Below are 25,403 nucleotides of genomic sequence, written 5' to 3'. Positions count from 1 at the left end.
GATATTGGCCTTCAGAGTCATTGTGTGTGCCTTTCCCTGTGAATTCAAGTGATTTGTGAATACGGGTCAGAACTCCCCCGGGAGTAGGATGTGAAATACCTGTTATTCCTCCAAGATGCAGCTATACTTCCACTAACCCTAGGAGTGGTATGTTGAGCTTGTGTCTATTAATATACGCCACAATCCTCCTTGTTTTAGTAAAATTATCCGTACCACAGGCATTCCACCTCATCACCTTAATTGTCGCCATGTCTCCATGCGCTCCTATCCCCCATCAAGTGCAATTGTCACATGGCCCCTGTGCAACCAAGACAATGTGACCTTTCCTGCAATAACTGAAACCCCTGTCTGCCAAGATAATTTTGTGATACTTGGAATCCCCAACCAACAACTCTCCCGGCCCACCTCATCCACCCCCCCCCCAAACAGGGAGATTTAGTCCCTCACCCTTCACGAAATATAATGCGCAATTGCGACTGTGATAGCTGGAACCGCGCATGGCACCTTCTTATGTCTTCCCAACGTATTACATTATAAGCAGGTGAAGCATGAATACAAACAGCATATTTTGCCATCAGCCTTTTATTCAGGATGGACAATTGCGACCCTTAAGGGAACGACTGGGATTGTCCTCAGGTCTTGGAAGAAACGCAGGAGGTTCCACAATTGGGTAGTGCTATGTTAGCTTCAATGAACTTAACTGCTTCCTCGGGTACTGTGAAGAAGTACAGTTTCTCATTAAATTGGAAACGCAGTCTGGCTACGTACAACATGGCATATTGACTATTGCGCTCCCGGAGGAGTTTCATAACCCCTAAAAATTGCAGCTGTTCCTGCTGGAACGCGATCGAGAAGTCCGTAAACAAGCAGATAACCTGGGATCCTATGTGCAGTTCCTGCTTGTCACTTTTCAGTTTCAGTAGGAGGTCTCTACCCCGGTAGCTCAGTAGTTTAGGCGATTATAGGGCACGTTAATTCTCCAGGCTGCCCTTACCACCGGAAAGAATGGAGATAATGGGGGATTATTCAGCAATCACCTGTGCTATATTGCCGGACAATGCATCTTCTGGGACCCCAACTATGTGTACATTTTTCTTGCACGACTTTGACTCTAGATCGTCACACTTTGGTTTCACAAATGTAATCTCCTTCACTAGGTTGGCAACAGAGGTTGCAGTTCCTGCACATTGTCTTCTGTCACACAATCCTCTCCTCGGCTTCATTGATTCGCTGCACCTCCTTCGCTAGTTGTGCTCAGATAGTCGTGACGTTCACAGTAAACCACTGCAAACCCTTTATGTATAGTCTCAAGCATTTGTGCCATCTCCGTAGGTGCGGGGTCAGGCTGTGCCATTGGGGGACGCTGGTGGGCCTTTCCAGTTTGCCGGGGGTGGCCTTGGTGAATCTGTCCATACTGACGGATTTCTTACTGCACCTAGCTCCTTGCGTCATGGCCCCCCAGCCCCGTGTGGTTAAAGTAATTGAGTATCACCATTGCAGCCAAGCTGTAACTGACCGCACCAGTCCAGTTACTCATACCTCCTTCTGGGATCACTTAGTCTTCTCAGTTACTGCCCTGCCACCCCAGGCTGCTTGGCCACCCAACTGCCCCAGAGGTGCTTTATAGAAGTGTTCACATGACCCCTGTACCGGCTCACCTCTGCACTTGCGGAGTCAAGGAAATTCAGGGTGATGTTTTGGGCCAGCAAGCTCCTGGTAGTAGCAGCCAGAGTCTGAATCTGCACAGCAGTAACCCCATATTTCAAACGTTCAGCTTACTTTTTATTCAGTGCAACTACTTTTATCCAGTGCAACTTTCCGCAGGATTACTGTCACAATCCTGTAGACACGGTTTCGGTCACAGCAGTTGTGCTCTCTATTCCCCGCCAAGCACAATTTCCTCCAGCGGCACTCTCCGCCACTGCTCGTATCATCAAGGGTCTGCTCACATCTCCCACAGCCCGGGGCACCGCTGGCCTGTGTTTCGGGGTAGCTCCCTCTTGCTACAGTGTTTCCACAGCAGTGCAACCTTGCAGCGGGCTCCGCCTGGGCTAATATGGATTCCTTCTCTGTGTAGCCCCCCACCCCTGTGCCGCTCACCGCAGCCATCTGCTCTTTCAATCCACTAGTCACCGATGCGGGATGAGACCCCTGGAGCCCTGCTGGGGCTTGGATGTGCAGCGACACCAGGGCCCGCCCGGCCCACACCAAGCACTGCAACAGATCTCTGCTACGCAATAAAGGAGGTGAACCATAATTTCACTGCTGGACACCGCAGTCAATTTTCGTCCCTTGCAAGTCTGTACACGGGCCGATGCTGCACATAAACAGTTGCTCACACCATAACTGATGGTGCCAATGTGCTGAACCTCAAGGCTAAGTGGCCATTATGCTTGGCTGCTCCACAGCACCCCTCTTCAGGGCATAGATCCAAACCTTTTGTTAGAATGAGTGTCAAATTCAATTTAAACCTGAACTATTTTCCTTAAAGGTTACAGTTCCTGTCCTTCCTAGAACTCCTGTTCTTGCATTTCTCGTAATGTTTTTAGAATATCTATCAGGAGCTCGCAAATTATTTTCCCTGTAGATCTAGAGTTAATTTCACTCATCGCACTGCAGCATACTTCCTTTCCTGATGGTTTTGCCTCCATCATGTATTCTAAAGCTTTTCCTCTTTAACTCGGCCTGTGTAGGCCTTGATGTGGTATCTGTAGTCAATTTCTCAAAGTAACATATTTGGTAAATGATGAATCAAAGTGACCCAGAGCTACAATTCTCTCCATTTGTGGTTTGCAAAATGGACTTCATTTAACATCTTCAGAATCAAACAGCAGCAGAACATTTCTCCAGCATGGATTCACATGCTCATGAATATTCCCCGTCGTCAGGCCGGGAATCCTCGGTATAGGAAAAATCAGTATCAGTTTAGTTTCTGATCTGTCTTTCTTAGTAGTAACCAATCACTGGTCTCTGGGTCATACTGCCCCCAGCCATTGACTGCCCTCTCCCTAAGCCCCGCCTCTGGCAGCCATCCTCAGATTTTTACCGCATGTTCAAGTGTTGGGAGTCCTCGTGCTGTAGCTCCCGAGCTTTTGCTGCGTTTTCACGCTTTTTTAGCAGTTTTTTCTCATTTTTCGGTTAAATAGAGCCTCAAGCTCCTCCGTTTCTACATCCGATCAACGGGGATCCGTTTCGGAGTTTTCTACGCCCCTCAAGGGTGAAGTTTTCGTCGAGTTACGCTTTTGGAGGATTTCAGAAGTTCCGAGGCCTACCCCGGACATGGCCCAGGAGAAGGGAAGCTTGACGCCCGGGAAGCTGTTCAGGACCTGCCCTGGATGCCAGCTTCAGAATGTTTTCAAGGAGGACGAGCATTCGTTATGCCTCTACTGTCTCCGTGAGGACAAGACGCACACGGAGAAGGACTGTGCATTTTGTGGGAACATGCCGGAGCGGACCATGAAGGATCGCCACCTCCGTCTCGCCAACTGGCTGGAAGGGAAGAGCCCGTCAGGCGAGAAGAAGAAAAAGAAGTCAGAGCGGTCTTCTAAGTCCTGTGAGGGCGCCCCGGCGACAGGGGCCCAACAAAAGGCTAAGCACCGCGAGTCCGCGGGCACCGGGAGCGCCGAACGGTCCTTGGCTGCCAGGCAGGGCGCATCCTCCCCGGCTCCATCAACCACGAGCCAACGCTCTGGCTCGGGTAAGAGGAAGTCCGAGAACACGGCGAAGCTTCTGGAGAGGCCCCGTCGATCTCGAAGATTCCGGCAGAGGGGGAGCGAGGCTCAGACCCTCCCCCCCAAGGTGAAGGCCCCAGGCGTCCAGAAGGTGACGATGGCCTTAATTCACCCTGCTAAGACCTCGATTGAGGATGTCGCCGCGGCCCTGGCTCAGCCTGTGGAGGCTACACCAGTGGAGGCGCCCTCAGGACCCAGAGTCTCCCTGCCACCGCGGAGGGAGTCGTCTTTCAGGCCCATTAAGAAGACCCCCACAAAGTCCTCGTTGGAAAAGGTGGGGGAGGGGCTGGTGGCCATCGTGGATACGGACACGACCTCTGAAGAAGAGCTCATCGAAGTCGTGGAAGAGGCCCAGCCCATCGGGAGGGATACCGACGAGGGCGACGACGAGAGCGACAGTGTCGCCGACAAGGCTCCTCAAGAGTCCTCGCGCCCGTCGTTTCCGGCACCGCAGGACACTTCGGCGGCCATTTTGTCAGCGATTCAGTCCTTATGCTCGGAGATAAGGACAAGGTTGCCCCTTCCCCCAACAGAGGTACCTGAGCCAGACCCGACGGGGGAACCGGAGCCTTCGGAAAGTCCACCGCATAAGGAGGACGACGCATCCTACGCCACCTCTCCCACCTCTGCGGCCTGCTCTGCCTTCCCCCCGGTCTACTACCCACGGGGATGATACAGGCACGGACACGGCTACGACAGGTACAGATGACAATGGAGGCGACGACGGGACGTGTCCCCCGTCGCCCCCTGCTCGGGCGTCCCCGCCCGACGAGATTGGATCCTTTCATGCCATGATTTCCAGGGCATCCGAGCTTTTCCAGCTCTGCCCAGAAGAGAAGAAGAAAGAAGGGTTCCTTTACCAACGGTGCGAGGCTAAAAGGAAGACGGTCCTCGCCGTACCGCTTCTTGATGACATCTGGGATGAGGGGCTCGCCCTCCTCAAGAACCCTGCCACGACGCCGGCAAAGAGGGACCGGTACGAGAAGAAGCACTGGGTCCCCGACGCTGCCCCCTTGTACCTTTTGGGCACAACCTACCCCGGATTCGGTCGTCTCGGCGGCGGCAAAGAAGAAAGCTGGGGGGGGCATCGGCCTCAACATCAACTTCCCCGCCGGACGGCGAGGGCAGGAAGTTGGACACGATGGGACGACGGATCATCTCATCCGCAGCGACGACTATCAAGGCTGCCAACGCCCTGGCTATCGTAGCCCGCTACGACAGGGAGTTGTGGTTCAAAATCGCCCCTCTGTTAGACTTCCTTCCGGACGCCAAAAGGGCTGAGGCCCTTGAAATCCTATAAGAGGGTGAGATTGCTTCGGACCACGCCATCACGGTGGCAACGGACATCGCCGACACCGGTTTCCGTCAGTTGGGCAACAGCGTTTGCTTGAGACGACGAGGTTGGCTCAAGGCCACGGTTTTCCGCCAGGGCGTACAAGCCAAGGTCTTGGACATGCCCTTCGACGGGAACAACCTATTTGGGAAGGTGGTTGATGAGTCCCTTCAGGCCATCAAGACAGACACAGAGACTGCCCGGGCACTGGGAGTGCTCCAACAACGACAGGCGTCCTCTCGGAGCTCAGGAGGCAGACAAGGTGCCTCCAAGGGATCCGGCAGTGGCTCCTCCACGTACCGCCAAGCGGCAAGATCTTCGTCCCAGGAAGCCTACAGGGGACGCGGCAAGCCAGGTTGTGCCCATCGTCGTCGACAGGGAGGTCAAGGAGGCAAGGCGGCCTCCAAACAAGATTGAACCGACCGTGGGGTCGGGCCCCCGCTGAAGCACCCCGGTGGGAGGCCGGCTGGCGAGGTGCGTCAGCGTGTGGGAGTCCATCTCCACCCTCGAGTTTCAGAAGAAATGCCCTCACGTTCCACCCGTGGCCAGGAAGGAAAATCACGTCCCTCAACTACTGTTGGAAGTAAGGGCGATGCTCAAGAAGGGTGCCCTCGAGCTCGTCCCAAAGAGGCTTCGGGGCTCCGGAGTTTACTCAAGGTACTTCCTCGTAAGAAAGAAGACAGGAGGATGGCGCCCCATCCTGGACCTACGACGACTGAACAAGTACATCAAGGCGCAGAAGTTCCGTATGGTCACCCTCCAGCACGTGCTGGGACAGCTGGAGGAGGGCGATTTCCTGTCGTCGTTGGACTTGGAGGATGCGTACTTCCACATCCCCATTCTAAAAAGACACCGAAAGTTCCTCAGGTTCGTGGTCCAAGGGCGGCACTACCAGTTCAAGGCCCTCCCGTTCGGATTGAAGTCGGCACCCAGGGTGATCACCAAGTGCCTCGCACCGGTGGCGGCGCGGCTGTGCCTACAGGGGATCCACGTCTACCCCTACCTGGACGACTGGCTCATCCGGGCAAGAACGAGGGAGCTCGCAGTGGAGCACACTGTGAAGACCGTCCAGCTGCTCACGGACCTGGGATTCTCCATCAACTTTCCAAAATCCCACCTGGTTCCGTCGCAAGTCGCCCTGTTTCTGGGAGCCAAGCTCGACACAGTGGCGCGGCTGGCCTCGCCGTCGGAGGAAAGGACCAGGACCATTCTGGGCAAGGTGCAGCGTCTGCTGGCCACGGACATGGCCAGGGTAAGATCTATCAAGTCCCTCCTCGGGATGATGTCCTCCTGCATTTATCTGGTGCGCCTTTGCAGGCTTCGGATGCGCCCCTTACAAGAGTTCCTCGACGCCCGCTGGGTCCAGTCGACGGGCAGCTTCGAGGACAGGATCCCTCTCAACGAGACGTTCCGTCGGGCGATCCGGTGGTGGGGTACCCGCTCCCATCTGTCGGTGGGCACAGACTTCCAGATCCCTGCTCACCAGGTGACAGTGATGACGGACGCCTCCCTGGAAGGCTGGGGAGCGCACTCCGGAGATCTTCACGCGAGAGGCCTTTGGCTCCCGGAGGAGAAGTCACTCCACATCAACATTTTGGAGCTCTGCGCAGTGTTCTGGGCCCTCAGGTCCTTTCTCCCGTCCCTCAAGGGCAAGGTGGTGAGGATCTTCACCGACAACACCACCATGATGTTCCACATCCGGAAGCAGGGCGGAACCAGGTCCCCGGCCCTATCCAAGGAAGACCAGGATCTGTGGCATTGGGCCGTCGCCCAACGGATGTTTCTGGTGCCTCTTCATCTGGCAGGAATAAAAAACACGAACGCCGTCTCACTCAGCAGGGAGCTGCGCTCGTGCCACGAGTGGGAACTACGCCAGGATCAAGTGGATCGACTCTTCCGACGATGGGGCGAACCCCAAATCGATCTCTACGCGACGGCCACGAATTCCAAGTTCCGGAGGTTTGCCAGCAGGTTCCCCCAGCCGAGGAGCTTTCTCGTTCCCCTGGGACGGCCTATTTCTTTATGCATTCCCTCCGCTGCCGTTGCTATTCCGGCTCATCAACCAGCTCAAGAGGTCCCGTTGCAGGATGATCCTCGTCGCACCGGCGTGGCCGAGACAGATCTGGTTCCCGGACCTTCTGGACTTGTCAATGTCCACACCAGTCAAGCTGCTGACGGACCCAGACCTTCTCTCCAGAGAAGGAGGCGCCATTCTTCACCACAACCCGGAGTCGCTGAACTTGCAGGCCTGGCTCCTGCAGCACTAGAGTTTGGAGTGTACGACATCCCGGCCGACTGCAGAGAGGTTCTTGCAAAGGCCAGGGCGTCCTCAACTCTCAAGTGCTATGGACATAAATGGAAGAGGTTCTCTGTCTGGTGCCGTGCACAGAAGATTAACCCTCTGTGGATTACGGCCCCTCAAGCACTGCCGTACCTACTGTCGCTGGCCAAAGCTGGACTGGCTCACGCCTCCATCAAAATACATCTGGCTGCAATCTCCCAATATACCAGGACTACGGGACGGGCGTCCTTGTGGTCTCATCGCCTGGTGAAAGAATTCATGAAGGGACTATTCCAATCATTTCCGTCGCTGAAGGCTCCTGCCCCGGCGTGGGAGCTTAATGTGGTGCTGAACAGGCTCATGGGGGCCCCATTCGAGCCTATGCATTCTGCGCCTCTGAAGTTCCTGTCATGGAAGACAGCTTTCCTCGCACGACGAGTGGGAGACATCCAGGCCCTATCTTGCAAGCCTCCATACTTGACTTTTCATGACACGAGGGTGGTGCTGAGGACGCACCCCTCCTTTATGCCCAAGGTGCTGTCGGACTTCCATCTCAACGAGCCCTTGGTGTTGCCAGTTTTCTTCCCGTCGCCTTCGTCGCCGGCCGAGAGGACTTTGCACTCGCTGGATGTAGCTAGAGCGCTGAAGTTCTAAGTGGACCGCACGAAGAGTTTTCGGAAGACGTCACAGCTGTTTGTGAACTTTGGGACTGTGAATCAAGGGAAGGCTCTCTCGAGACTTCCATTTCCAGATGGCTCTGCGGCTGCATCATGCACTGTCACCGGTTGGCGAACCGACCGCTGCCCGGCCGTCCGAGAGCCCATTCGACCAGAGCGATCGCTGCTACCACAGCGTTCCTGTCTGGTGTGCCCCTGCTAGACATCTGCAGGGCTGCGACGTAGAGGTCGACGCACACCTTCACAAGATTCTACTGCATCGATCGGGACTCCAGGGAGGAGTCCAGGGTCGGCCAAGCAGTGCTGCCCAACCTATTCGCCTAAGGTGAGCCTGGTGAGGAGGTAAGAGATGCTTAATGTTGAGTTGTTGTATTGTTTAATGTTGAGCCTGTTGCCACCTCCCGTGGTTGTGCATGTGTGTACTGCTATGTATTATCTTATTCATGAGCATGTGAATCCATGCCAGACCCCATTCTGGAGAAGGAACAAGTTACTTACCTGTAACTGTTGTTCTCCAGCATGGGTCTGGCATGGATTCACATGCAAACCCTCCCGCCTACCCCTCTCCGGCTCTTCACTTGGTCATACTGCCACTTTACGTGCTACCAAATCGGAGGATGGCTGCCAGAGGCGGGGCTTAGGGAGAGGGCAGTCATTGGCTGGGGGCAGTATGACCCAGAGACCAGTGATTGGTTACTACTAAGAAAGACAGATCAGAAACAAAACGGATACTGATTTTATTCTATACCGAGGATTCCCGGCCTGACGACGGGGAATATTCATGAGCATGTGAATCCATGCCAGACCCATGCTGGAGAACAACAGTTACAGGTAAGTAACTTGTTCCTTAGTCTCCCTAAGTTAATGCTCTTCCTTACCTTTGACGACCCAATCGTTTTTTTGTTAAATGGCCATTCTTATATAATTACATCTAGTGTTTAGCCACGAAGGGAAGTGCCTGGCCTTCTGTTACCTAGATCACAAGTGTTCTTGTACTGTGGCTCTCTTATGCCTTCAACAATCGCTATTCCCTATGCTCTGCTTGAGACACTACTTGATCCTAGTCAGCCGAGAACCCCTTACCTTCCTAAAAGCACCAGGCACAACCGTCATTGTGTTCCCCAACCTTGCTGGGTCCCAACCCTCCGTTTAAGACTCCCGAATTCTGCCTGACACAGCAGTGTAGGTAAAACGAGCTAGAGCACCTATGCAGCAGCAAACCTCTGGAGACCAGCAATGCCCTTTACCCTCCTGTTAGGAACCAAGTCCTTAATGCTGGCCATGAAAGTTCCGACACTGTTGAGAAGACTTGGCATCTGCATCATGTACCTCAGGCGTGTGGTTGTATTATCACCTTACCAATTTTTAATTTACTTCACATATGCTGCAGGTCTATTCTTCATGATAAGAGTGACAATAAATGTAAACATGAATTCATAAAAGGCTCCTCTTGCTACTGCAGTGACTTCTCTGAGCTGGGGCATGATTAAGGTGCATACTGGGCCCACACCTGGGATAACCACCCAGGAAGAAGAAGCCCTTCCAGTTTCTTGGAGTGCTGTTCAACATTGGCTTCTCTAACCTACAAGTTCTAGCTGTGTTCTTTGCATGTCCACATAGCTAGTAAAAAAGGGATCATCTGAGAACAAATGGCTCTTGGGAACTTCTTTAATGGGCTGGTTCATTTTTTGGCAGAAACAGAGAAACATTTCTGTACATGAAGGTCTTTTTTAATTGCTATTTTTGTAAAATGCTAAGATGACTCCTATCCGTAGGGCTGAGTTAGCACTAAATAAGTGCATTTGGGTAACGGTCGTCACTAGTTTGTCTTTAGGCTTGCTGCCAATTGCAGGTGCACAATGATTATTCCTCATTTACTTGCAAGTTGAGTATGTCCCAGCTGAAAGATGACAAGAACATGTTTAAAGTTGATGACAGGTGCTGTAAGAGCATACTCCTATGCCCTGTCCCCTGCATGGGCGTCCCTCGCGAGGGACAGGAATGGAACCTTTTTTCCACCAGAAAGACATTTCCCCTTTAAATTTACTGGCGCGTGAGGGCACAGGCCCGGGAGCGTGGACTCCCTTAACCATGTCCACCCGCGCCACACCCCAGTCCACTTTTCTGCATCGACGGGAACGGACCGCTACCACCAGGGCTCCTGGGTGAGGCCTCAAGCTTCGTAATTCCACGCTTTTTTCCCGAAATCTTTTCTTTTGCAGATTTGGGAGCACTGTCCACCGGTGCCCTAGTTTGTCCCCAGTGCATGTTGGCCTCGACAGGCTTTAGCAGGTGCCCGTCTTGTGATGGTCCCTTCCCCACAGCAGATCTGCATGCGCTCTGTCTTCAGTGCCTTGGTGAAGACCACGGATGTGATTGGCGCTCCGTGTGCAATACTCTCACGCCCAGGTTGCTTAAACACCGGCTTGCGTGTTGGAGAGAGCTGCTCAACAGGACTCCCTCACAGAACATCAACGACGGAGGAAGGCAAAGAAGGTAGGTGCCTCATTCTCCAAAACACCCCGCAGAGGCGACTCCTTCCATGGGAAGCCCTCTGGCGGGAGGGGTCAATCCGGCACTCGCACTGGCTCAGGAAGCACCAAGGCTCACATAGCTACCAGCTGCATGACCGAGGGGTCCAAGGGCCCTACCGTTTCCACAGGCGAGGGGCCTGTTAGCTCAACTACTACCGGGGCTCTTCCTGAGGGACCTTGCCCCGATACTGGGTCATTACTGAGGGGGCGCCTATACGCACGGGTGCACAGCCTACCGGGTGTACACCTGAGGTGCAGGGCGGGGCAGAGCCGCTGCAGACAGACATGCAGACGGAGTCTGGGAACACGCTGGCTACAGGTCCTCGTGCTGGAGGCACGTACAAAATGTTGGCAGCACGAGACAAGATGGCCGCCACTCCTGATCATCAAAGGCGGGAACCCACGCAGGCAGGCGCGGAAGCCCACCAGCCCGGCGATCAACAGAGGAGAATCTTTACTCCAAGGGCAAACTGGGTACCAATGACGCCCATCACCTGGACCACGTCTTAGCCCAACATCTCGGTTCCAGGTACAGTGACCCCATGTACGGACAAGGAATGGGGAGGCAGTAGACATATCCACCACCGCCCCGTGCAGGATTGCGCCCAGCCAGCCTGTGAGGACAGGTTTTTCGACAAATTCATGTCTCTCATGAGGTCCCCATAAATAGGCACCATTTTCAGGGGCATTATCAAGGACATGTTGCCTCCGGCTCTGCCTGCGCAGCACACCGCAGCTCCCGCCTTTGGCTCCACCTCAACAGCAGCCCGTCCCTGAGGTTACAGTGGCCCCAGTACAGGTGCAGACCCCCACACCAAAAGCGACTCCAAAGTATGCTGGGGTCACCCCCCTGGAGGTAGATGACCAGCACGACACAGACGAGGAGTAGCAGGACACACTTTCCTCGGCAAAAGCATTCCATGACAGGATTGCTGGCCTGGCGGAATATCTGGGCATTCCTCAGCCGCAGAAGGAGCTTCCTGAGGCAGGAGTCTTGGCGGAGGTCTTGAGCATCGGGGCAGAGGCTAGGTCTGGCATCCCCCTACAGAAGGATGGTGGAGGCGTTAAATAAGAAGGGTTGGCTCAAACCACACTCCATGCAACCGGTTAACAAGAAGCAGGAGGCTGAGTTCAGGCAGGCTTAGGGGGACAGCATGCTACCCTGTCATCGGTTATCGCTGCAGCATCCATGAATGCCAAGCCCCAGGTGTCCTTGTCCAGTACTGCCACGACGGCCCTCTGGTACGGAGGCAAAGACTCTTGAATTATACAGCAAGAAGGTCTACTCTAATGCTGGGCTACATCTAAGGCAGGAAATTTAGATTAACATGAGGCACCTATAGGTCAAAATCTTGTGTAGCAACAAATATCACAAGATATGCACAAAGGCAGATTTTTGCAAAAATATATTTTTCGTTTTATTATTTTGATGTGTGCTAAAAAGCAAAACTTTTTCTGATCAATAAAAATCCAGTCACCCGGCCTTCTATTGTTTGCCCAAGATACACAAGCATGTGACTACCCCTCCGGGGCGCCCGATGGTGTCAGCCATCGGCTCACTGTTAGAACCCCTGTCAGTATATGCCGATGTGTTCCTGAGACCGTTCGTGAATCAAATGAAATCATTCATACAAAACTCGACTGCAATGATAAAAATGTTGGATTCACTCTCAATTCATTCCGAGGATATCTTCGTCACACTTTATATAACATCTCTCTACACGAACATACCACAGATGGAATGCATAAAGGTTATTTTAGAACTGCTTGAGACACGGGCGGATAAACGACCTCCCTCAGCTTTTATAGCTGAATGTATCCATATTGCCTTGACGAAAAATTTCTTTATCCATGAGAATTCTTTCTTTCAACAGCTGAACGGTACCAGCATGGGGGCAACATTTGCCCCTGATCTGGCTAATATATATATGGATCACTTCGAGAGAAATCATATATATATATCGATACCAATCCTTTTGAACTTCACTACACACAAATTTCTTTTCTGGATCTGTTGATATATCGCAGACCAAATAATCGAATTGCCACCAGTTTATACAAGAAACCGACACACAAAAAACACCTTGCTCCACTTTGGTAGCTTTCATCCGCAATCACTAAAAGAAAATTTACTTTTTGGCCAATTTTTACGTATCAGACTTAACTGTTCGGAGAAACAAGACTTCAAAACTCATAGTGCGGTATTGAAAAACAAACTATCCCCCTCATACCATCAGAAGATCCTATAAAAGGGCGGCCAACACTGAGAGGATTGATTGCCTCACCAAACAAGATAGCACCAAACTGGACAAAATAACTTGTGTAACATCATTCACTCCTGTGAATAACGACCTGAGAAAGACCATCTTGAAGAATTGGAAGATGATTAACACCGAGTCCTTTTCCATTCTTCCCCCCGTTTTGCTTTCAAACGGTTACAAAATATTGGACACAAACTGGTACACACATATCCGAGATTGCCCACTAACTCACCCACACAATCGACACTCTCGAGTCTCCCCCCAGTTATGGGCCACTTTAAATGTGGTAAATGTCTTATGTACATTTTCACCAAAAATACTAAGACTATTGATGTGAAAACTGTGGTTTGGAAACTAAATGCCTTCACCAATTGTACAACAAAATGGGCCATTTATTGTATAATTTGCCCATGTGGTCTTGAATATATCGGAAAAACTAAAAGAACTGTTCGGACCAGAATAGGAGAACATCGGTCCTGCATAAAAAATGCCATAAAAGACAAACCGCTAGTGGAACACTACCAAAAAATTAAACATTCTCACAATGACATACTATGGTATGTGTTACAAACCGTGGATGCACACCCCCGTGGGGGAGATAGGGACTTAAAATTGCGAAAGTTGGAACAAATATGGATCCACAAACTGGACTCTGTGAAATGTGGATTAAATATATATATAGAGTGGAATCTTTTTGTCCACAAAAAAAAACTCACCTGTTCTGAACCAATAGGGAATTAATATAGACAATCTGTTCCCCTCTCTTAAAATAGACTGAGGTATCCCCATCTCACTGTACCTTGTTTTGGGATAGAGCAATTTACATTCTAATCCCTATAGTGGGAAACCATTCTTCCGGACATTTAACAATGGCAGCCATGTTAGATCACAATCGCTTACCCCGTACACCTTGTCGCGATGACGCCAATAAGCAGCGTATTAGAAATACAAGGCAGGTCATGTGATCGAGTAGCGATCGTTTGTACCTGCACACGGATTTTGAAACGCTGCAACCGCGCCTGAATAGAAGTAAGTGCATCCGTGTTATATAATCATTGCCTCACTTAGGGAGTTTTTCATTATACGGCTTCACTTTATGTCGTTTCTTTGAATTTATTTCCACAGAACGCTCGAATTAGAAGAGCATTTGGCAAGAGAACTTCCCATACCAATTTAACAAGAAGCATTTTCTAAGTGTACCCACGAAAAAACACATCTGGGAACACATAGCCCCACGGGCCCAGCAGGAAGGTGAAGGTAGGAGTAAATACCCACCATCCGTTTTCCCATTATATCAATTACACTAGTTGAAACATATGGTCACCATTCCCTTGTATATACTGTTTCCAATGCAGCTCGATATGGTGCCGGCTGACATTTGATGTATTCCTTTGTCACTATGGACACATCCGTTGCAGTAAAAATAGATACCGCCCCCATACTTCTTGGAGCGTCGGTTTTGAAGAAATAAGAAGGTATGCTTATGGTTAGAAACCACCACTACACAGATAAGTTATTGTTTCTTGTGGATTACATTAACATATGTATGCTCCACAGTTTGGAGTATATAATCAGCCATTTTTTGACTTGAATATAATGAAATTACTATTAGCCAAACTAAAGAAGAAAAATAGATTAGGACAAGCAAATCGGGTCCAAATAACACCAAGTGGTATATCTATTATTGAATATCGATATATCTATGATGCACATGTAACAATGAGTGAAATGGTTGGAAATATTAAGAAAGATGAGGCAGTATTTTTAAATGATTATCTGTAATGCAGTTGGTTTTTAAAAATGATATATTTGTTTTTCTGTTTAGATACACTGGCTAATATAAAGCATTCCTTGTGAAATACATGACATCAAACACCAGCTGTCTTTTGGGTGTCCTGACGAAAGCCTTAGTTGGATGACTTAGACGTCCATGCGACAACAAGCTTACTCATATCATCTTGCGGTTTGACGTATATAAGGCTGGAAACAGAGTCACTTCTGTCGACACTTTCCCCATGGGGGCTTTGTGCGAAATTATAAACAAATGCCTGCTATTGGGAGTCACTTTGTTTTACTAACACCACCTAAATGAACTTTGACAGTTGCTAATATTTGAATGTTTTTGTATACAGTGTTCAACTGATTGTCATTGTATGTTGTGATATATTGTCTTTTTAAATTACTGGACTCTTTGGTGGTCCTTGCTTTTTAGCACACATCAAAATAATAAAACGAAAAATATATTTTTGCAAAAATCTGCCTTTGTGCATATCTTGTGATATTTGTTGCTACACAGGATTTTGACCTATAGGTGCCTCATGTTAATCTAAATTTCCTGCCTACACTTGTGACATCAATAGGTAGCTTGTTTTGGGACACTCCGGTGCTGCTTATGTATTACAGACCACATCCCACAAGCCCCTAACAAAAAAGTGGTCTCCCTTTTGCTCATATAGCACTACCCCTACATCTAAGGCAGGCCAACAAAGACACCATCCTGGCTGCAGCTAATCAACGCCTGTGGATGGAAATCACAGATTTTTTGCCTGACATCTCTTATGACAGAAAAGCCTCATTCAAAGCGGCTCTAGCTGAGGTGAAACTCGTGGCAGAACATTATGGAAACCACTCTAAGGCCACATCGACACGGCTAACAGAGTGATCTGTCGGGCAACGGACATGAGGCGCACAGCCTGGCTAAAAGCTACCAGGTTCAACACGGATGTTCAGGATAGAATCCTGGACCTTCCATTCGAAGGGGGTAATCTTTTCCAATCCACAACTGATAAAGAGCTTGACAGGAAGAAGAGCAGCTCTCAGACATCCATGTCACTGGTGATTCTTACCAAACCAGCAGCTAAGTTTTTCTCACACGCACAGTCTCACTCATACAAGGGGCAGTCTTTTGGCGGTTTCGGTGGGTTCCAGGACCGCAAGGCCAGGCAGCCTGCCATGTCTCCCCGTCAGCACAGGCGAAAACACCACAAAGCCTCAAATAAGGGGTTCTTCCAGTCCCCCTCCCACTCATCAGCCTCTGACCAGAAGAAACAATGACAATTCTTTTCAGGTCCACAGCACCCAAGACAGGGGCAGGCTGGCCCTGCTCAGTCAGGCTTGGCGGGCGAAGTTTGCGGACACATGGGTCATCTCACTTGTGTCCTGGGGCTTCCGGTTACCTCATCCTTCTCCTCTCCCACAGATTGGTACACCATCACTCCTAGTAGAAATTTGCTCCCTTGTAGAGAGTGAGGTGGTAGAGGACGACCCTCCCCCCCCAAAACCCCCAGCAGGGGCAGGAATTTTACTCCTGCATATTTGCTATTCAAAAGAAGAACCAGGCATGCCTGTGAGTGGTGTTGGATTTGTCTTCCCTGAATCTTTACTTACCCTGGCAGAGGTTCAAGATGGTGACGCCAGCGCTCATAGCTGAGACACTGTGTGTGGGAGACTGGACGTGTTCCCTGGACCTAGAGGACGTGTATCTCCATGTTCCCATTGTGGGCCTTCCTCAGGATCCGGGTCATGGGCCAGCATTTACAGTACAAGGTTCAGCCCTTTGGGTTAAATTCAGGTCAGAGAGTCTTCACAAAGCTCATGAATGCAGTAGCAACTCTCGGGTCAAAGGCACTGCATGTCTATCCGTACCTCGATGGATATCCAAACGCAGTTACAGGTGATCCTAAAAGAAATTAAACTAATAGGCCAGCGGACACAAGAAACTAACGCTACTGTGTTGGACATTAAGAAAGAAATACAGGATGTGAATGCCCGCCTCAACGCACAGGCCCAATGGACCATTGACAATGAGCAGAGGATCTGCACCCTGGAGGACAATTACGAAACGACCGTCACTGATCTCATCGGGGTCATCAGGTAGGTACAGTTCCTGTGCACCAAGTTGGAGGACCAGGAGAATAGGCCAAGGTGCGATAATCTCTGCCTAGTAGGCCTCCCAGAGAATTCTGAGGGGGTTGACCTAGAGCGGTAAATCTACGGTCTATTTCAGGACAAGCTGCATCTGGACAACCCCCGCTCTTACACCATTGAGAAGGTACACATTGCCTGTACCCAAGCCTGCATCTCGGGACCTCCCACACGCCATAAGAATCCTGCTACTGAATTTCCAGCACAAACTAGCGATATTGAAGGCGTACCATGTGGTTGGGTCCATACAGGTAGAAGGCGCTACCATCCATGTCTTCAATTACTGTTCTCTGGAAGTCTCCAGGTAGTGGTGGTACTTCAGCCCTATATTTGAAGCACGGAACACAAACACTACCTTAATTTCTTGGTTGTTTGGTGCATACACCTCAGTCGACAATGGCACTCCTTTGAAGACCCAGAGGAAGCGTGGAAATTCTTCAAACAGCACGATGTTGTAATCGCAGAGTTTCCCAGGTCTCTGACACAAATACCTGCTCCGATGGACCGAGTTCAGTACCACAGCGCCGGTCTAGACCCGGGAAGGGTGGAAGATGGCTGGAAAGGGGCTTCGTGGCCCAGAGCACAGACAGAATGGGACCGCAACCTAAGAGCCATAAAACTCTTCCCCTGCATGCAGGGCATGTGCTCTGTTGCCCATGCCTGGGGGCACCATCTCTGGAACTGTGAGGCCTGACAGAACTTCTCGGTGACGCAGAATAAGAGAGCGGCAATGGCGACCCACTAACCTACCTGGACCTGTCGGCTACATGGCCGGATGCAGGCTCTCAACTGTGCATACAGGGATAGACCGCAACGCAATGCTGGTCACCTAGAATACACCATCACTCCCTCAAGTATACGACTATAATGCAATGCTTGAAAACCATTACTGGTGTTCACCTTCAGGAGCACTAGCATTCAGGGGCCAGGACTTGGGCCATATGACCCTGTCCGGTTACACCCTTGCATGGGCTTGGTTTGTGTGTTTTGAAGCTGTTGTTCGGGGCTTCAATGTTGATGTTCTTATAGATAGTGAAGGTATGGTTGAATTGCGGGTACAATTGTCATTGCACTGTGAATTGTGCTTGGTAGTGGATCTGATTGTGCTCTTCCTCAAGGGATCGGGGTGGAGGAGTCTCTCTTTTATGGAAGGGGATCCTGGTGCTTGTGATGCTCCTGTTATTGAGAAGTGACCTCACTCACCTGTATCTCTTAATGTTCAGGGGCTCGGCCATCCCGGGTGAAGATGGTTATGATATGATAGGATATTTTATTTATATCGTGCTCATACACAAGTGTTTCAGAGTTTCTCTATGAAGTTCTACAAGATGTTCTACCTATTCCTGGTCCCCTACCTAGCGAGGGTTTTCAATGCTTGTCTAAAGGGTGAGGCCTTACCGGCCACAATGATGATGGCAATGATAGTGACCATATATAAAGAGGGTAAGGACCACACCAAAGTCTATGCTCTTCGTACCGACTGATCTCCCTCTTGAACATCGATGTGAAGATCCCGGCGAAGGTCCTGGGGACGCAGCTTGGATGAGTGGCTGCTGACCCTTGTTCATGGGGAGCAAGTGGGTGTCGTTCCTCAGAGGCAGGGATCAGACAATATATGAAAAACAATAGACTGTAAACTGCAACTGTGGAGCTACAAATACTTGACCCTCAGACTCCCAGTGAGGTATTGGATATCCCTCCGAGATATCTCCCCAAAACAATATAACAACACCGGATACTTGGCCCTACGCTCACATACGCTCACTACGCTGCGGAAATGACGGACACTCCTCTCCAAGCACTCATGTTAGGCAGGGCAAGTGCAGGCTGATAAATGTTGGCCGCTTGCCGACATTTTCATTTAGAACTATATACCCCTGAACATTGCAAGGACTCTACTTTCACAGATCCACTCGGCCTCCCTTTTTTCGCTAGGAAATGATGGGGAAAGTGGGTAGCAGTGAGGGGTTGGGGGAAGGGAAGGGATTGTTCGGTTGTTGTTGCATAGCATGATCAGGATGCTGGCCAAAATCTTCCGATTGTTATGCGCCATGGGGCAGACTTGCTCACGCTTTTGAATGCCTTGTTTGTTTTTGTTGAGACCTAAATGCAATAAAAAGATTGAATCAAAAACAAAACCACTATCTGAAGCCTCTAGGAACCCTCCTCAATAACCCCTCACTGCATCAATATGTAGCCGACATACATACTTAAGTCACTTGAATCAAAGACATCTTATGGCTTAAATGCTGTCAGACAGTTATTCAATCCGTTGATGTCAGGGTCAAAAACCTGAAATGGAACCCCCACGAAAACAGTTGCAGAAACCCAAGCAAAAAATTCCAGATAGCAAAACATGTACCTTGAATGGGCTCACACTGGATCTACTCACGCGCATCAAATCCGTAGCCTTTCCCATACCCACAACCTTTCCTTCTAACATCACAATACCAAAACAGGGCAGAGGACCTGGTATTAATGTGCACTGCTCTGCAAAATCAAACCTTTCATGCTAGCCTCAGACGTCCTGATTGCTGTACAGTCCCTAGTAATCTGACACTTAGAAAGAGAAAAAGCCCTTTTTTCTGGCTTTCCCACGTTAACGTTCGCACTTCTCAAAACTGTACACCATGCTGCAGGCAGTCTAATCATTGGAACCAAGAAATATAAGGAGAATGTGGTTTTCTACTACATTTTAACATCGCTTGTGACATACAAGGTGGTGACACTTAATAACCACCGTACCTAGCAGGAAAACTGGTCATCTTGGCGGGCCACCGCAATTTCAGAAGTCGTGACACTGGACACAGAAATACAGGAAAGAAAAGACTAGGAAAACAGCTTTTAACCTCCCTCTCTCCCTGCTGGACTCTGCCCAGCCTACTACAATTTTATAACTGTCATACCACCATTGAAGAAACCCTCCTGACCCAAACATCCCAGCAAACTATTGCCCAGTTTCCCCAATATGCAAAGGTCCTTGAGCGGGTACTGTTCAATTGGATCACAAAGTATCTTGAGGATAATGACCTTGGAAATCCACTTAATTCTGGCTTCCATAGTAAACACTCCACCAAGACTGCACTCAAGCATGTCTCTAACTTTCTCTCAGATGCTCACTCCTCCAAACTCTCTTCTATATTCATCCTTTTGGACCTCTTTGCTGCTTTCGACACTGTCAACCACTCCTCTCTTCCCAGGACTTTGTTTTTTGCAAATCTGCTCTCGCTCGGATTGCCTCCTACTTGGAAGGTCAATCCTTAAGTCTCACACAAACTCTCAGAAAAAACTCTGACTCCATCCTTTTCCCTGTTAGCATCCCCCCAGGATCAGACCCTGGACCACTGCTCTTCATCCTCTATACCTCTGCCCTAGGAAGATTTATCTCAACCTTTGGATTTCATGATCACCTCTTTGCTGGTGATACATTTTCTTCATTCCCTCCTTCACCCCAGCTATCTTGGAATGGATTGGTGTCTCACTGCAATTCATCACTGGCTGTCTCTGATGCCTCATGCTGAATGCTTCAAAAACTAAAGTTCTTTTTCCCTGGCTTCTCTCCCCATCCTCCCTACCTGACTACACCACTCCTTCCAATGACATATAATGTAACTTTTATATTTTTATATAGTACTCTTCTTTAGTTCGAAGCACTTGTCCCACACGGTTAAGTCGCCTGTTTCTTATATATATTCTGTTTGTTTTGTTTTGTCCCTGGCATATGTCTGACTTTTTTTTTTACACTCCCATATACTGGCTGACCACTTGTTCTCATCTTTGTGCTTTTGTACAAGCACCATTTGGGAGAGTTCCTCCACCATTTGTAAATGTGAATTACAAGTAATTTCTGATCGAAATTGATATGCCTGTTCTTCAAATGAATACAAATATTATGTTCCAGCATTGTGAATTTACATCACAACCTATGCCCGCATGGCACCATCACTGCTACAGTTTAGGAAAGAAATAAAGACCATGCTGTTCAAGGATTGTCTATAAAAGGATTCCATGCATCCATGCAGCATGTACTTTTGGGAGGAGGGTCTCCATGCTCCCACACAACACTGCCTCACCCTCATCACCATTATGTTCACACAACCATTGTAAAGTGCTCTGCTGCTTAGTACCTAGTTTTGCACCATACAAACACAATTCCATGCATAGACTGTGCCCTCAGGACGACAATAAGTTGCATAACTTCTAAACAAAAGCCATTAATAAAATAAATAAATTCGATATAGAAAATGTAATTATTTTTCAGGCTCTGTTTAAAAGAAAAGGAAAGGAAAACAAGAATTCTTGTAGGTACAAAACGTTGAAAATATTGCTAAAAAAAGTAAAAGTTGAGGCTATTAGCTTAAGTTTGCTTTCGCCTAGACCATGCGGTCTGGGACCGTTAATGCAGAAGATATTGAGGGAGCACTTGTGTTCGTTATACTGCAATATTTATTAGCAAATGCGACGTGAAATAAATGTGCATTGTTTCACTCTGCACCCGTTTAATCTATTTGATTACTAGTTACCCAAATCAATGTATAAAATCTGAAGTTTGTGTGCAATCATTAACCTGTCTCAAGGGCACATCTGGGGCTAAGACATACAGAATGTGCAACATGAATGTTAATTATCCTGGGTATTTGGAATTAAAATAAAGAGGATTCATGAAATATGAACATTATGTCTGATGTCTAGTAGACTCGGAGATACCTTTGTTAACAAGTTTCAAATTTCATCTTGGAAAGTGTTGTGTGTGATTATTTTAGTTTTTTCTCATTTTGTTAATTGTAGGACGCTGGTAGCCAACAAATAGGGTTCTTGCTAGGAAGCTGTGGTGTGACTGTTGCATTGACGAGTGATGCTTGCCACAAAGGACTTCCGAAGAGCCCTACGGGGGAGATACCACAGTTTAAAGGTAAATCATTTTGGATGGATTATTAGTGCCTTGTGAGCCAATATAATGAATGATTCCTCTCAGGGGATTGAGTACTAAAGCAAAATTACAGCAAATACAGTACCATGCGGACTTGTGCCAAAAGGTAAAATCAAGTGTTTCCGTTTTTTGTATATTTTCTCTCCACACCCGAGGGGGATTACATGATTTGTGTTTTAAACTGTCATGCAATGTATCTTTATAAATTCAGTTTGTTCTTCAATAACAAATAATTTGTATGGGGATGGTGACCAGGTTACTTTTGTACCATTTGGATAACTATGATTAAAAAATACAGAAGCCCAGGTGTGAACACAGCTTAGCTTGAGCCCATTCTCGTCCCCCCGATACGCAGGCTTCCTGCTTTTCTGAGATCCTGTCATAACCCTCTCATCCTCCTACCTCATACCAGTACTAACACATGAAGCACTTTGCTGCTCAAGGCATTACAAAACAGACAACTTTGGAATTAGTTCCCTAATTGGTAGTGACCAAAGGTGGCTCTTCACGCCCCTCTAATGGGGGACATGCGAACACCATTTCATTCCCATTTCTGCAGCAAATCTGCCTTTCGCTTTCGTGTTGGGCGTGTTGTCACCTATTTAGGTCCTGCTGTGAAGGTAAATTGACCTTCCAAAGCAGGTGCGCTTTTGTGGTCTCCAGGTACCCACTCGATAAGGCTGGCGACTTTCTGGTACAAGGTCCGGTGTATCAAGCGTGTCCGACTCTTTGCCCGAACTGGATAGAACAAATTGCCATGTTTCGTAACCTGAAATGTACTCCCTGCATGGATTTCCCAGTATGCTTATAACGAGTTTTCTCTCTGCCCACTCTGTCAAGGAAGACATCTGTTGTTGCCTAAGACACTTGCCTGTTATCATGATAAATATGCATTGTGAGGCCTTTCAGCCCATTGAGATATGCAGCGTGCAAGCCACTTTGGCTTCATAAAAACAGGCAAATACTCCTAACAAACAAAAATTGGCTGTAAAATACTACAAACAAAAACGAGTAGACACATTGAAGCCTGCCCGCCACTTTCGCCCACATAGCTCCACAGGTACATTCGGATTATTGGTTCCAGCAGAGCAGTGCCACAGGAAGGAGCACCAATATTACTGCCTGATCTGAAGAGGAACTTTAATGTAAAAATGCATCTTTTCATTTGCATGCATTAACAGGTGCCATGAAGTATAAATTACAATGTGTTTTAGCGTTCACACTGGGAACAGGCACTATTGTTTTTTTCTCCCAATTTTTTTTTTCTGTCATAAAAAAATATTTCAGTGTATTGCCCTTCTCCTGCAGATTGCCTATCAGATAGATACCAATTCTAGTGGCAGCTGCTCAGAAAAACTTTGGACAGGGGGCGTAGTGCACCTTTACTCGGCCGTCGACTCATCTTGCTTCGATGCCGCTGTCGACTCCGGACGCGACGCCAGTCGTTATACATATACCACGTCACTATGCCCCCTCTACCTTAGTTCCTATTTTCCGCATGCTCACCATGCAGCCCGGGGAACATTCTCTCACGAGATTCTTTTATTGACTGACGTTTTGTCGATTGTTTGACGCGGTTTCACATTTTGTCTACTCCCAATATCTCTGGGTTCAAGTGCTGCAGGGACTGCAGCTCCAAGATGTCCATAATGGACCCACACAGCATCTGCGTGTGGTCCCTCAGTGCTGGTCACGACAGAGAAGGCTGTGCTTCCTGACAAAGATTAACCCGAAATTGCTGAGGCACAGGGTCACGAAACTGGCAGTAGGCCGGCAAAATCTCTGGCGCGCTCGACCACCAGGTCGTCGGAAATCGATTGAGGGGCCTACACCTGAAAAGGAGGAAAGGCATTGTAAAAAAAAAACATTCGTGGAGCCAATCTTCTTCCTCCCACAAAAAGAAGACGTGCCATCGACATGGATCTGATTAGTCCGATGAGGCCAGTAAATCCAACATCCAGGACTGAGTGGGAGCATTTTAAGGAGCAGATGCTTGGTATGTTTAAGACAGCATCTGCCAGTACGGTTAACACCTCAAAGCAGAAGGCTAAGGTGGCTCCAGTGGCGCCTGGTGACACCCGCCCCAAGGTGACCTCTACCACGATGTAATTGGCGTCGCTTTCCAAGCCTTCGGGCTCTGCGCCGAGTATAATCTGCTCGACATCTGTACCGTTGATAACCAGTGCGTGTCAACTGCTGGCGCGCACTTCGACACTGGCGGTCTTACCGTCGACACTGACGCCGACCGCAGCGCGGTCCTACGTTACCCAGTCGAGAATGCAATTTTTCGATACTAGTCGATTTTTGACAGTGGGGATGACCAAATGTCTTCTGACTTAGACCCGGCTTACACTGGTGCCGGAAGCAGGGATTTCTTTGCCTACTATGCAGATTCAGTTGCCCTTGCTGAGGGTCTCAATGATACCAGTGGCCTAGACCCCTTTCCGGACTTTGAGATACAGCAGGCCCATCCTAATGGGCATTCAGATTCCAAATACCGCGCCATGCTGGAGGTTGGTACATGCCCTGGGTTGGAGTGCTCCAGCCAGGTCTGGCTATGAACGTACTGTTATTTTAGAGAAGGGACCATCTACTGAGAGGGCCATGCCATTAATGTGGCTATTGTTCACCCTATCGCCATCTTGTAGCTGAGACCATGCACCATTCCCCCAGTAAACCCAGACCTTACAAAGTATCCTATCCCGGAAGGGCTAGTAGTGCAGGCGGCCATTGTGACCACCAGGGCAGCCACGTTCATGTCTACACTCCTACGGATAGGGAAGGGAAAAGGGTTGACGCCCTAGCCAATAAGTATTTTTGACAGGCAGTATGGCCCTTAAGGCACTTAATGCGTCATGCACATTTACAAAGTATTCTTCTGGCCTGTGGATGGCTGTCGGAGAAGCTGAGCAGTACATTCCTGAGGGTGATTTTTGCGCGAGGGCTTCGAGAGAATTGTGGACAATGGCAAAGAGGTGGCTTGACAGTCGCTGCAGACGGGTCTGGACGTCACAGATTGTGTGGGTCATTCAATGGGTTCAGTGACCCTCTTGAGGAGGCAGTCATACCTGTATACATCAGCATTCTCGCCTGACGTCCAGAGCAAGCTACTGGACGTCCCCTTTGGCGGCAAGAATGTGTTCAGCCCAAAGGCTGACGAGTCCATAGAAATGTTTAGGATTCTAAGCTAGCCGCCACGGTGCTAGACCCAACTGTCCAGTAGCGGGCAAAACCTGCTTTTTCCTTCGCCTCCAGAGGGTTATCGGCATTAGACCACCTTTGGTAGGAAGGCTCCACTCCCGCAGCCCGGGCAGGGGCAGAGGCATTTCCTGTGCTCCGGAAAGGTGAAGGGGGCCCTCCAGGGGCCAGCAGATGGCGGCAGCGGTAGTAAGATGGCTCTGCCCTTGAAGCCGCTTTGAATTCTCTCGTTGAAGGATGGATAGGGGAGCAATGGGCCCAGTGGCGGGAGTTTACAACCGATGCCTGGGCTCTCCAGCTCATTCAGTAGGGGTACGGTTTGCCTTTCCTACGAAGTCTCGTGAACAGGCCACCCCTTCCTCCTCAACAACCAAACAGGGGCTCCTGGAAGAACTGCAAGCCCTGCTTTTGAAGGGTGCCATGGAAGAGGTACCTCCCAAGCAGAGAGGATTGGGCTGGTATTCCAAGTACTTCCTGGTACCCAACAAAGGGGGCGGACAAGTTCCTGAGAAAGGACAAGCACAGGAAATTCCT

At 49.2% G+C, this 25,403-nt stretch overlaps 1 protein-coding gene across 5 annotated transcripts in view; it reads left to right on the top strand.

Annotated features, from left to right (window-relative positions):
- The window catches only part of DIP2C (disco interacting protein 2 homolog C), a 2,321,522-nt gene that overhangs the window by 1,466,646 nt on the left and 829,473 nt on the right, over positions 1-25,403 (top strand). For all 5 annotated transcript variants that reach the window (XM_069647998.1, XM_069647999.1, XM_069647996.1 and 2 more), the window contains one exon: positions 21,530-21,653. In XM_069647998.1, the coding sequence (XP_069504099.1) occupies positions 21,530-21,653 (124 nt within the window). The remainder of the gene's footprint in view (positions 1-21,529; positions 21,654-25,403) is intronic.

The sequence above is a fragment of the Ambystoma mexicanum genome, chromosome 2q (genome assembly GCF_040938575.1).
Source record: "Ambystoma mexicanum isolate Mex_15411 chromosome 2q, UKY_AmexF1_1, whole genome shotgun sequence".
NCBI classification, from domain to species: Eukaryota; Metazoa; Chordata; class Amphibia; order Caudata; family Ambystomatidae; genus Ambystoma; species Ambystoma mexicanum.
Note: the sequence above shows the minus strand (reverse complement) of the source record. Positions and strands in the feature narration are given on the sequence as shown.